The sequence below is a fragment of the Pan troglodytes genome, chromosome 15, assembly GCF_028858775.2.
Source record: "Pan troglodytes isolate AG18354 chromosome 15, NHGRI_mPanTro3-v2.0_pri, whole genome shotgun sequence".
Lineage (NCBI taxonomy): Eukaryota > Metazoa > Chordata > Mammalia > Primates > Hominidae > Pan > Pan troglodytes.
The window spans coordinates 67,751,337-67,764,306 of NC_072413.2; the positions used below are offsets into that span (position 1 = coordinate 67,751,337).

Here is a 12,970-nt window from a genome sequence, read left to right on the forward strand (position 1 = left end):
TCTCCTCTAGAAGGTGCAGCATTGAAGGTGACATCTTGGAAACAGAGAGTAGCTCTCATCAGATGCTGGCACCTTGGTTTTGGACTCCCAGCCTCCAGAACTGTGAGAAATACATTTCTTTTCTTTATAAATTACTCAGTCTGTGGTATTCTGTTATAGCAGGACAAACAGACTAAGATACTGGCTTTTAGTCAGGCTCCTGGTTTCTGTAGCCCTGTATTCCTAAAGGTATTTCGCTGTGAATTCAACCAATTCTCTACAGAGCTCAACAGGATGGTCTAATTGCTTCAGCAGTGGGATATCTTAGTTCAATTCTCCTTAACCCAAGCCATGGCCCATTTGGATGAATACTCAATATCCAAGCTCTTAAAAGAGGACACTTTGTTTTAGGTACAGTAGCCAGGAAGAAAAATATGGCAGAGCTTCCCATTCCCTTCCATACTTTTTGTGCAAGAGTAAGCCACTTTTTTCTGGACTAAACATCGCCCACTTGTGGGTGGTCTGATTTATAGAACAGATAAGGTATCAAATGTTCTTCACTGGATTAATTCTGTGTACCTTGCCCCTAATAATTATATCAGGGAAGGAATAATTTCCAGGATTGGGGCTGATTTGGCAGGGTCTCTACAATGGCACTGTTACGAATTGCTTTAGGGAGTTTATGCTTTTGAGGCTTCCCTCTTGATATCAAAAAAGGAAATAGCCCAGTAATTAGTCAGTTTCCAGTTCCTAATAGCTTGTGGGGGTGGAGGAGTTTTAGAGGGTAGGCATTAGGGGGTGGTCCTTGGGTAGATATGGCCCTTGTCTGGTTACTTCTCTTTTTCATAAATCCTTGAGTGCTGCTATGGTTTGAACGTGTTGGCTAAACTTTGTGTATTGGAAACTTAATCCCCAATGTAACAGTGTTGAGAGGTAGGACCTTTAAGAGGTGATTAGGTCATGAAGGCTCTGCCCTCGTGAATGGATTAATGCCGTTATAATGGGAGTGGGTTTGTTATTGAGAGAGTGGGTTTCTCATGAAAGTGAGTTTAGGCCGGGCGCGGTGGCTCACGCCTGTAATCTCAGCACTCTGGGGGGCCGAGGCAGGTGGATCACGAGGTCAGGAGATCGAGACCATCCTGGCTAACATGGTGAAACCCCGTCTCCACTAAAAAAAAAAAAAAAAATTAGCCGGGCATGGTGGTGGGCACCTGTAGTCCCAGCTACTCGGGAGGCTGAGGCAGGAGACTGGTGTGAACCCGGGAGGCGGAGCTTGCAGTGAGCTGAGATCGCGTCACTGCACTCCAGTCTGGGCAACAGAGCGAGACTCTGTCTCAAAAAAAAAAAGAAAGTGAGTTCAGCCCTTTGTTGCTCTGTCTCTTACACACTCCTTGCTATGGGATGCCTTCTAATCTAGGCACTCAAATTAGTAAGTTCATAGGTATTTTAAATATTGTACACTGAGTTAAACAACAACAACAAAAATCAGAATGTAACAATCTAAGGAAGTCAGGTAGGTATATAAAGGTGAACCTGAGTAAAAAACTGGACATTAACAAACCCCATATATTTCTAAGAGAAATTACTTAAATATAGTTATTCTTTTGAAAAATCTTTAGAATTATAAGGTAGAGGCAAGGAAGTAACACTTTTTCTTCATGTTGGGATTTTTTGGATAGCAATTTTTAAGCATCTGCTGATATTTAAGACATTTTCAGAAAAACAGAAAAGTTGGTCAGAATGAATATTTTCCCCAAGCATGTAGTTGTGTAAAGTGAAAATAACAGTAAAAATTTGAATATATACTCATGATCATAAAATATTAAGACAAAGAAACATGGCAAATGCACATGGTTAAGTTTTAGGAATTAAGAAGCCCTCATAAAACCAAGTATATGTATGACGATGATTCATATTTTGAAAACACAATTGTTCTTATAGAAGAACACGAAAGGGAAAGTTCAATAATGCTAAGTAGTTTTCTCTTAGGGGCTGGGAATAGGGATGACTTTTAAAAATCTCATATCTATGTTTTAAAAAACGATGAGGTACTACTTTTTTATTGAAAAACATTAAACAGAAAAAAAAACCCACAAAAAGGAAATACAGCAAACTACAATCAGAGGTTGAGTTGCTGAGACAGGGTTGTGTTTCATTCTTTCAATATTTTTGACCGGGCACAGTGGCTCACGCCTATAATCCCAGCCCTTTGGGAGGCCGAGGTGGGCAGATCATGAGGTCAGCAGTTTGAGACCAGCTTGGCCAATATGGTGAAACCCTGTCTCTACTAAAAAATGCAAAAAATTAGCTGGGCGTGGTGGCATGCGCCTGTAGTCCCAGCTACTGGGGAGGCTGAGGCAGGAGAATCACTTGAACCCGCCAGGCAGAGGTTGCAGTGAGCCGAGATCGCGCCACTGCACTCCAGCCGGGCGACAGAGCGAGAATATGTCTAAAAAAAAAAAAAGATGAGGTACTACTTTTGTACTGAAAAACATGAAACAGAAAAAAAAAAAACCCACAAGAAGGAAATACAACAAACTACAATCAGAGGTTGAGTTGGTGAGACAGGATTGTGTTTTCCTCTTTCAATATTTTCCTGTTGAACATTTTTCCTATAATAAGCATATATGTATACTTCTTTTTATAACAGGAATCAAACTTTATTTTAAAAATAAAGATCAAATCCTGTTTCTTTGTTTTCAGTTTTTCTTTGTTTACAGTTTTATTATCTGACAAAGGGGGTTGGGTGGAGCATTCATAGAGCAGTTGAAAATCTAGGAATCAGTTCAAGGGTCAGAAAATGATTTTTAAAAATAATTTAAAATTTTTCTATTGATACATATTATTTCTACATACTTGGGGGCATATGAAATATTTTATTACATGCATAGGATGTGTAATGATCAAGTCAGAGTATTTAGGATATTCATTACTTTGTGGGTTTATCACTTCTATGTGTTGGGAACATTTTAAGTCCTCTCTTCTAGCTGTTCTAAAATATAAAATACATTGTTGTGTATATAGTCCCCTATTCTGCGATTGAACATTAGATCTTATTCCTTCTATCTAACTGTATGTTTGTACTTACTAATCAATCTCTCTTATCTCCCCCACCCCATCAGCAAATGTTTTCTGTAAAGGACCAGACAGTAAATATTTTAGGCTTTCAGGCCATATGGCCTCTACCGTAGCTACTCAGCCCCGCCTTTGTAGCACAACAGATATAGGCAATAAGTAAATGAACAGGAGTGGCTGTATTCCAAAAATTTATTCATTTATGGATACTGACCTTTAAATTTCATATAATTTTCATGTGCTATCAGATATTCTTCTTCTTTTGTTCTCCCACAACCACTCCACTAAAACACAAAAAATTAGCCAGGCATGGTGCCGTGTGCCTGTAGTCCCAGCTACTCGGGAGGCTGAGGCGGGAGAATTGCTTGAACCCGGGAGGCGGAGGTTGCAGTGAGCCGAGATTACACCACTGCACTCCAGCCTGGGTGACAGAGAGAGACTCTGTCTCCAAAAAAAAAAAAAAAAAAAAAAAAAAAAAAAAGATTTGCTTCTAATTTGGATGTCTTAAGAAAAAGATGCCAAGCCATTTTGTTGAAACATTAATATAGGAATAGGACGACCTGAAAAAAATGCTCATGCAAATCCAGGTCTATAAATATTGAGTCTTTTTGGTGCTGTGCATTTCTGGAAAACATGAATAACATATATGAATCAGTGATGACTGTATAACAGAGGTATAAACAGAATATTTTAGGATCACATAGGAGGAAGAGTAATTCTGATCATGGAAGATGACTTTGTGTTTATTAGAGAAATTGGTAAGAAACAGTCCAATAGTGATATGGTTTGGCTCTGTGTCCCCACCCAAATCTCATGTTGAGTTGTAATACCCAGTGTTCGGGGAGGAACCTGGTGGTAGGTGATTGGCTCATGGGGCGGATTTCCCCCATTCTGTTCTTGTGATAGTGAGTTCTCACAAGATCTGATGGTTTTTAAAAGTGTGAGGAACTCCACCCCTTCTTGCTTTCTCTCTCTCTCCTGCCGTCATGTGAAGAGAGTGCTCACTTCCCATTTGCCTTCTGCCACGATTGTAAGTTTCCTTGGGCCTCCCAGTGATGCTTCCTGTACAGCCTATGCAACTGTGAGTCAATTAAACCTCCTTTCTTCATAAATTACCCAGTTTCAGATAGTTTTTTTTTATAGTAGTGTGGGAACAGACTAACACAAATAGGGAGACTTGAGATTAGATGGTTGTCATGGCAAAAGCCAACACTGCAGAAGACAAGTGTTTTAAAATATTGTCTCTAGGCACTACTAAGGAAAAATTACTTTTGTGGGACTCATAAAATTTTAAATAATAAATAAATCAGAGAAAAGTGTTCATTAAAAAATTGGTCCTGAAGAAAATCAACACCATGAGCTGAAGGTAGCAACTGTTTCCATGGTGTACAGCACCATCTTTTTTTTTTTTTTTTTGGTGAGATGCAGTTTCGAGCCCAGGCTGGAGTGCAATGGCGTGATCTCAGCTCACCGCAACCTCCGCCTCCCAGGTTCAAGCGATTCTCCTGCCTCAGCCTCCCAAGTAGCATGCCCGGCTAATTTTGCATTCACCACCATGCCCGGCTAATTTTGTATTTTTAGTAGAGACGGGCTTTCTCTATGTTGCTCAGGCTGGTCTCGAACTCCTGACCTCAGGTGATCTGCCCGCCTCGGCCTCCCAAAGTGCTGGGATTATAGGCGTGAGCCACCACGCCCAGTCAGCACCATTTTTTTTTTCACCGCCAGAAAATCTTTTCCAGATTACTTTTTCTTATTGCAGCCAAAATAAAGTGTAGTTGTTTGTTCCTTCTCCAGTCGCACTGGTTCACTTTACTAGCCTTAAAAACAAAACAAAAAAAGTGGTAGTGAGTGAAATAAAAAGAGTTGCTTTCACAGTAAACATAAATGTAGAAAGTAATCGGAAGACTTGTTTATTATGCAGAAACCAAACAAATGTAATTACCAACTGGTTTGGGACAATTTGTGCATTATAAAATGCCAATGTTCATCAGGCCAACAACTAGGTAACATTTTTTTCTTTTCATTGAACAAATACATTAAATACATATTGTGTTATAAGCCCATCCTTAACTCCCACATTATAGGTAACTAACTTCACTGAGGCTCTTTTTATTTGTACATATAACTATGAATGGACAAGCTTATCCCTTACAAACTATCCAAGTTTCAGTTCTGAGTGCCTAAAGGCCCCTGAGGTCGAGTTAACGGTCAGTTGCTCTCCTTCCTGAACTACTTTTTCTCTGTTTAACTCTAGTTGCAAGCATGCAACTCCACATTCCAGGCACTTCTCAAAAATGGGGTGCACTGGGTTCTACATAAAAGCATTAAAGCAAAGTTAAGCAATCTCTTTATGCCTAAGTTTCTAGGTCTACCAACCTTATCGGGACAACGCGGGAGTTAATATGGAGGGCTGTGTTTCACACCCACTTTGAAAGCACGGCATTGTCTGTTTCTAAAGAATTGTAAACTTTCATGTGTTACATTACAGAAATCTGAACGGAGAGGATTAACCAAATACCATTTGGACTTAAAAGCAGCTTGAGGCCGGGCGCAGTGGCTCATGCCTGTAATCCCAGCACTTTGGGAGGCCGAGACGGGCCGATCACGAGGTCAGGAGATCGAGACCATCCCGGCTAACACGGTGAAACCCCGTCTCTACTAAAAATACAAAAAAATTAGCCGGTGTGGTGGCGGGCGCCTGTAGTCCCAGCTACTCGGGAGGCTGAGGCAGAAGAATGGCGTGAACCCGGGAGGCGGAGCCCAGATCGCGCCACTGCACTCCAGCCTGGGCGACAGAGCAAGACTGTCTCAAAAAAAAACAACAAAAAACAGCTTGAAACCTCTTCCAGCCACTCTCCCAGGGTGACGGACATGCAGAAATCTGTATTCCAGCCTCAATTCAAGACAGCCTTCTAGCTGCAGTCCCATTTTCAACATTTCATCAGTGAAAATCCTTTCATTTAAAAAATACTTCAGTGCCTTAGTCTTCTCACCACAACAAAACCACACAGCTGTGGCATGGTTGAAAAAAGAACTCGAACATCTAGGAGCTCCCTGCTTTGAGGGCAAATTTAAATTGCAAGCAGCAAGAGATAAGGAAAGGTCAGGTATTTCTGCAAAGCTAAGTTTCTCCTAATTAGTAATCTTCTGGGTGTCTAAGAAAAACTTTAGATACAAAAAGGGTTGCCACTTTTCTCAGGAGACTCTTCTGGGAGAGATGATGAAAGAACCGAACGCCAAGGACTTAGCAGGGGCGAACGACGTCAACAGATGTCCCTCCAGACTCCGGCACCAGCCGGCCGAGCCCAAACGAGTTCTCGCCCCCGACCCCACCCACCGCGGGAGCAGGGTTCGGTCACTCGCAGTGTCAGAGAGGCCCACGTCCTCCTAAATTTCCGGCCCTCCCAAAACTTCCGTCTTCCGTAGGTCCAAAGGGGTGGACCCAAGGCCCAGGGGCGTCCCCGGAAGTGACGTAGGACGCGCCCTCCATTTTGTGGAGCGCCAGAGCTGCTAAGTGCGTCAGTTGTGGAGAGGCGTAGACGAGTTAAGTCCTGGTCTGCGTGGAGGTCGACGACTCCGTCGCAGACTACGGACCTGTCTGGGTCTCAGCCGCCAAAGACCCCGTCCGGTAGGTGAGTGGCTCACTTTGAGGGCAAGCCTTCTCGGATCGAGGCTTCTTCATGGCCGCTCTCTTTGCGGAGGATGGCGTCTAATGAGCGCAGTTGATTCGAGGTGGGCGCTGGGGCACGTCTCCCTTTTGGCATACTGTTTGAGGGGTACTGAGGTGAAAGGGCGGTCACTGTTAGGGTCGTTTTTACACAGCGGTTGTGCGCCCCTCCCTGCCATTCTCAATGTCTTCATCTCCTGGACACGTAGAATAGTGGGCCGGGATCTCCCTGACTTTGCTGGCGATGCGGCTGGGCCTTTTGTAGAGCGGCCGCAGTGACCCCCCAGAAGGGGGTTGCTGGGAGGAGGAGGGAAAAGGGAATTTGGCACGCGCAGCTCTGCTGCCGCTGATTCTACCGCCGCCATTTTGTGGCCGCAGAGTGCCCGCCCGCTGCTGTTGGCGCAGGCGCGGTCGAGGCGTCGCGAGATTCCGGCTTCCACCCGCTGTGACGCGCCCGCGAGGCCGCCATTGGGCTGGCTTTGCGGAGGGCGCGGGCGGCTCCGCCCGCACTTCTCGGCCTTTCCTAACTGCGGCAGATGGGAGGGGGCCGGAGAGCCCGGAGAGTGTGCGGCTGCGCAGTTGGAAAGGTGGCAGTGGGCGTTGCGGTTGCTGCGGTCTGGGCCCAGTAGCGGACCGTGTTGGGAGGGAGCTGGGTTTTCATTTTGTCTGCAAGTAACCTGGCCTCATTAGAGGCGCTGTTGGCAATCTCGTTCATAACATCACTGTGTAAACATTTTATGCCGTTGATGTTTTTGATTGTTTAATCTGGCGTTTGTCTGTGACAGTCATTGCTATTATCTCGATTGAATTACTTTCTAATAGGAAGTACTAGCCGGACATCATGAGTGGCTGTCGGGTATTCATCGGGAGACTAAATCCAGCGGCCAGGGAGAAGGACGTGGAAAGATTCTTCAAGGGATATGGACGGATAAGAGATATTGATCTGAAAAGAGGCTTTGGTTTTGTGGTAAGTATTTAGAACTGGGTGAATTATCTGCTAAGTAGGTAGAGTTTTGATAAGCAGTTGTTTTCGATCTTGAGTCCGGGTGGAATATTTGCCTTCAGAAAATGTTACCCAGCCTTATGTCTGAATTTTATTGAGGCTGAAAACAACTTTAACTCGCCGGCTCACTGGAACCCCACTCCCAGTGGCTCCTTGATTAGGTTTGACTGTATGGCAGTGTCGTTAAGATACTCTTCCCGTTCTGTCTCCTGATTTCAGTGCTCTTAATGTGTTGTAGAATACTCTTCTAAAGCCAATGTTAAGAGTCTTACGCTTACATTTTAGGAATTTGAGGATCCAAGGGATGCAGATGATGCTGTGTATGAGCTTGATGGAAAAGAACTCTGTAGTGAAAGGTGAGATTTCTGTGTAACTAGATAACCCTGGGACATAGAGCAGACTGGGTCTGCTGGCATATTTTTCTAAGTAGATTTATGTAGCTTAAGTGTGTAACGGAGATTTTTCTTCCCTTTTTGTAGGGTTACTATTGAACATGCTAGGGCTCGGTCACGAGGTGGAAGAGGTAGAGGACGATACTCTGACCGTTTTAGTAGTCGCAGACCTCGAAATGATAGACGGTATGTGAAGGGTGGATGGCTGCATTGAACAATTATTGTAGGGGTAGCATTTAAGATTCAGGAGTCATTAGCAGTGATGATTCCGGGTCCTGCCGTATAATCTGTTCGTCTATTCCCACGTTAGCCCATTGTTCTTGATGAATCTATGTGAGTCATAGAACACAAATCTATTGACGGAAGTCATTAGAATGGCTTGTGATATTTGATGGCTTGAACTTGCCCACAGTTGAACACAAGTGCTGTCATTGCATTTCTTCCATTGTGAATACGAATTTTCTTCCTCAGAAATGCTCCACCTGTAAGAACAGAAAATCGTCTTATAGTTGAGAATTTATCCTCAAGAGTCAGCTGGCAGGTTTGTTGAAATACAGTTTTGAGTTATTTTGATGTGGCTTTTTAAAAAAGTTAATGGGTAGCTAATGTTTGATTGTTTTATTAAACGTAGTTTTAAATTAATGGATTTAATGGAATTGTAATTTTAAACATTTAATTAAATGTAATTTGGGGGATATTTTGAACTTTAATATTAGTGATCAAATGTAAATGTTTTGAGGATATTTTTCTTGTTTTTTAAAATCAATTTTTAACCAAATATTAAACCCTTTATTTGCCAGCCTGTCTGTGTCGTTGGCCTTATGACGAGGAGTGCCTGTGGGTTATCCTAATCGTTGTCTTGGTCACTCTTGGTTGGGCCTGGTTGACTTTGCCAGTCAGCTCCTACAGTGATCAGTTGGCCACCTCTAGATCTGTGTTTGCCGGTCTAGACGTTATCGGTGCACTTCCTTGAAGTGCCAGGTTGCAGCGATCCCAGAGCGTTGATAACGTGATCTGATCCCTAAGTTGAGACCTGTCTTCCTGTAACGCTTCCGAATAAGAGGTCCGGTCGAAAAGAGTTGAAAGATACGAAATTAGGTGGTCGTTGGAATCCTGATCGCAGTAAAGTGGTCCTTGGTAACTGCTCGAGTAGAACATGTCTGCATCCGCCAATAGTCCGCTAATAGGGAGGGCTGTGCGATTAAAGGCTTCCATCGATTGGGTAGTGTCCTTCAAGTGGGTGGCGAAGAGCCAGTCGGGCATATGTCATGAAGGTTTCTCCGACCGATTAATGGTTTGCTGCTTGACTAGCCTAGGGAAATAATAATAAAGGTAAAGTAAACTTTTTTAATGACATATGGGGCACAAAATAACTGGTGTCTTGTAAATGTTCTGTTTTTTTAAATAAAACTTCTCTACTTTAGTCTTTACTTTAAAAATATGTACTGTTTCCTTTTTTGTTGTTTTTTTGTTTGTTTTTTTTTCTTTTGTACTGAGCTCAGCATAGACTAATACTACCTTAATGTTAAAATCTGAATTTCTTTTAGCATTTTGCTTAAAAGCAATATGCTATTTGCTTATTCCGTGCCCTGACATAGATAATTTTTGAATTCTGATAGAATACAAGTGTGGTAAATGCCATGTTTGTACTTTATCTAACATCTTCTCTTTCAGTAGTCTTGTTTTTTTTATATCATGTGATTGTTTGTGTGTCCCCTTTCCTCTTCTTTGCTTAACACAATTATCTTGTGTTAAGGATCTCAAAGATTTCATGAGACAAGCTGGGGAAGTAACGTTTGCGGATGCACACCGACCTAAATTAAATGAAGGGTATGTACTGGAAACTGTGAAAGTCTTTAAAAATATCCTGAAAATTTTACTGTGAACTTAGTTTTGAGGACTTAAAATTTGAATATGTTAGAATGCAGAGATTCTCCAGGGACAATTTTGCTGCTTCCCTTCTCCCCCCCACACCTTTGGCAGTGTCTGGAGACAAGTTTGGTTGTCACAACTGGTTGAGAGAGGATGCTGTTGGCATGTAGTCAGTAGGGGCTAGGCATCCTGCTAAGCATCCCACGGTGCATAGGGAACCCGCTCAACAATGAATTGGCTCAAAGTATAACAGTGCCAAAACCTTGCTCTTTTAATGCTGTGTTATCCAGAAATAAGACTCAATAGTAGCAATAGCAAAAGTGAACATAGAAACGACTTAACCTAGACTGCTGTGTGCAATGTGTGAGACTACAGGATGTATATACTTTCAAAGTGGCTGTTTTCCATTTTAGGGTGGTTGAGTTTGCCTCTTATGGTGACTTAAAGAATGCTATTGAAAAACTTTCTGGAAAGGAAATAAATGGGAGAAAAATAAAATTAATTGAAGGCAGCAAAAGGCACAGGTATCTCTAATTTTTTAAAGTCAAAAGTTGTATTTAATGGGTTTGTTGTAGAGTCTTATCTAGGCTGATTTCTTTTCATTTTTCATAGTAGGTCAAGAAGCAGGTCTCGATCCCGGACCAGAAGTTCCTCTAGGTCTCGTAGCCGATCCCGTTCCCGTAGTCGCAAATCTTACAGCCGGTCAAGAAGCAGGAGCAGGAGCCGGAGCCGGAGCAAGTCCCGTTCTGTTAGTAGGTCTCCCGTGCCTGAGAAGAGCCAGAAACGTGGTTCTTCAAGTAGATCTAAGTCTCCAGCATCTGTGGATCGCCAGAGGTCCCGGTCCCGATCAAGGTCCAGATCAGTTGACAGTGGCAATTAAACTGTAAATAACTTGCCCTGGGGGCCTTTTTTTAAAAAACAAAAACCACAAAAATTCCCAAACCATACTTGCTAAAAATTCTGGTAAGTATGTGCTTTTCTGTGGGGGTGGGATTTGGAAGGGGGGTTGGGTTGGGCTGGATATCTTTGTAGATGTGGACCACCAAGGGGTTGTTGAAAACTAATTGTATTAAATGTCTTTTGATAAGCCTTCTGCTCACATTTTTGTGAATGTCTGAAGTATATAGTTTGTGTATATTGACAGAGCTCTTTTATAACTAAAGCAAATTTAATTTTTTTGTACTAGAAAAAAATTTGAACATTTTAGTTCTTGGTTATAAAAATATGTTAATTCAGAATTAGTTTAATGCCTTAATTAAACTAATTAATAGCTTTGGACACTTAAAAAGAGCTCTAAATTTGCTTGTACATAAAGGCTTAATTTGTTTTCCTTGTTAGGGTCAAGGGTGTCCTCCACTCTTTAACAGCTGCGGGACAGACACATTAAAGCAGCTGTTTGTTATTGATAATAAAATATTATAAAACTATTTTTTGTCTGTTTGTCTGAAGAAGTCCTATGCTGATTATTTCTCATCCTTATACAGTAGATTTAAAACACAGAACACATCCAGAATCCTGGAGTTGGTTATGGTCTCTTTTTAAAAATAATGTTTTTGACGTCTCCAGGCTAGTGAAAAGATACAGAAGTAAGTGAATGCCAAAATCACAATTGTTGAGTTTTGTGTCCGTGGCCCCCCTATCCCCCAAAGTTCTTTCTCTATCTCCTGACTTTATTGGCATCAGGTTACTTAAGCTTCCAGAGCCAAGAGGAGGATAGTGCGGGAAGCAGTGTTTCTTGCCTACCTTAAAGATTATGACAGGTTTTTTTGTTTTGTTTTTGAGATGGAGTTTTGCTCTTGTTGCCCAGGCTGGAGTGCAATGGTGCGATCTTGGCTCACTGCAACCTCTGCCTCCCAGGTTCAAGCGATTCTCCTGCCTCAGCCTCCCAGGTAGCAGAGAGAACAGGCATGTGCCACCATGCCCAGCTAATTTTTATTTTTAGTAGAGACAGGTTTCACCATGTTGGCCAGGCTGGTTTTGAACTCCTCACCTCAGGTGATCCATCTGCCTGGCCTCCCCAAAGTACTGGAATTACAGGCATGACCCACTGTGCCCGGCCTTGTTTTTGTTTTTTTTGAGGCAGGATCTTGTTCTGTTGTCTAGGCTGGAATGTGGTGGTGTGATCACTGCTCACTGCAGCCTTAACCTCCTGGGCTCAAACAATTGTCCCGCCTCTGCCTCCTGAGTAGTTAGGACTATAGGTGTGCACCACTGTGTGTGGCTAATTTTTTATTTTTCTAGAGACAGGGTCTTGCTGTGTTGCCCATGCTGGTCTTGAACTGGACTCAAGTGATTCTCCTAACTTGGCCTCCCAAAGTGCTGGGATTATAGGTGTGAACCACTTTATCCAGTTGTGATGCAGTTTTGGTGGTCAGATAACGTGAATGCTTAAGGGGCTTTGACATACTACTTTTTGTCTTGAGATATGTATGGGATAGTACATGTTTAAGGGAAAACAATAGTGCAAAATGCCTAAGGTCCTATATCCACATTAACCTTAGACTTCTATATGTGATCATTCAAGCCCTGTCTTAGATGTGTGGAAAATGAGCTTTGTTAATACAGGAGTCTCAAGACACTTAGATATATTCTTAGTTCTGTGGGGGCTAGACTACATAAATACTGGGAACCAGTGAATAACATCTATATAGCATCTGATAGTAATAGTCAGGCACTGTTTTAAGTGCCATTACCTCTGTGTTGACTGAATCTAATACCATCATTTTACTGGTGGGAATTCAGGAATTTTTCAAAGAACAGGGATGGATTGGTGTTAAAATCTAGAAAGTCTGATTCCTAAGACCCCCACACCACACTGTCACTGTTGACGTAAAGATTTTTGCTCCTAGCTTTTCAGGGATTTGGAAGAAGGCAGAATTAGAAGCACTAGAAAAATGTAGCTTTTAGCTTCCCGAAAGCATGCGGATTGGGAAGTGGGAATCTCCCATTTGGGAGAATTGAAAGGTTTTTGGTATCCTTAAT

The 12,970-nt window shown here is 42.4% G+C and overlaps 1 protein-coding gene across 20 annotated transcripts in view; it reads left to right on the top strand.

Moving 5' to 3' along the window:
• SRSF5 (serine and arginine rich splicing factor 5) overlaps positions 1-12,970 on the top strand; it is an 88,849-nt gene that overhangs the window by 33,366 nt on the left and 42,513 nt on the right. For 3 of the 20 annotated variants that reach the window (XR_008539259.2, XR_010151174.1, XR_008539260.2), the window contains exons 1-8: positions 6,375-6,686; positions 7,544-7,688; positions 8,010-8,080; positions 8,204-8,302; positions 8,588-8,657; positions 9,873-9,946; positions 10,402-10,512; positions 10,601-10,951. Coding sequence is in view for 7 of the 20 variants with exons in the window: in XM_009428026.3 (XP_009426301.1) it covers positions 7,563-7,688; positions 8,010-8,080; positions 8,204-8,302; positions 8,588-8,657; positions 9,873-9,946; positions 10,402-10,512; positions 10,601-10,868 (819 nt within the window). In the remaining 13 variants the exon portion in view is untranslated. Of the gene's footprint in view, positions 1-4,957; positions 6,787-7,543; positions 7,689-8,009; positions 8,081-8,203; positions 8,303-8,587; positions 8,658-8,916; positions 9,947-10,401; positions 10,513-10,600; positions 11,416-12,970 lie in introns of those variants that run through there. The other 17 variants (XR_010151176.1, XR_010151182.1, XR_010151181.1 and 14 more) reach the window with 17 other exon arrangements.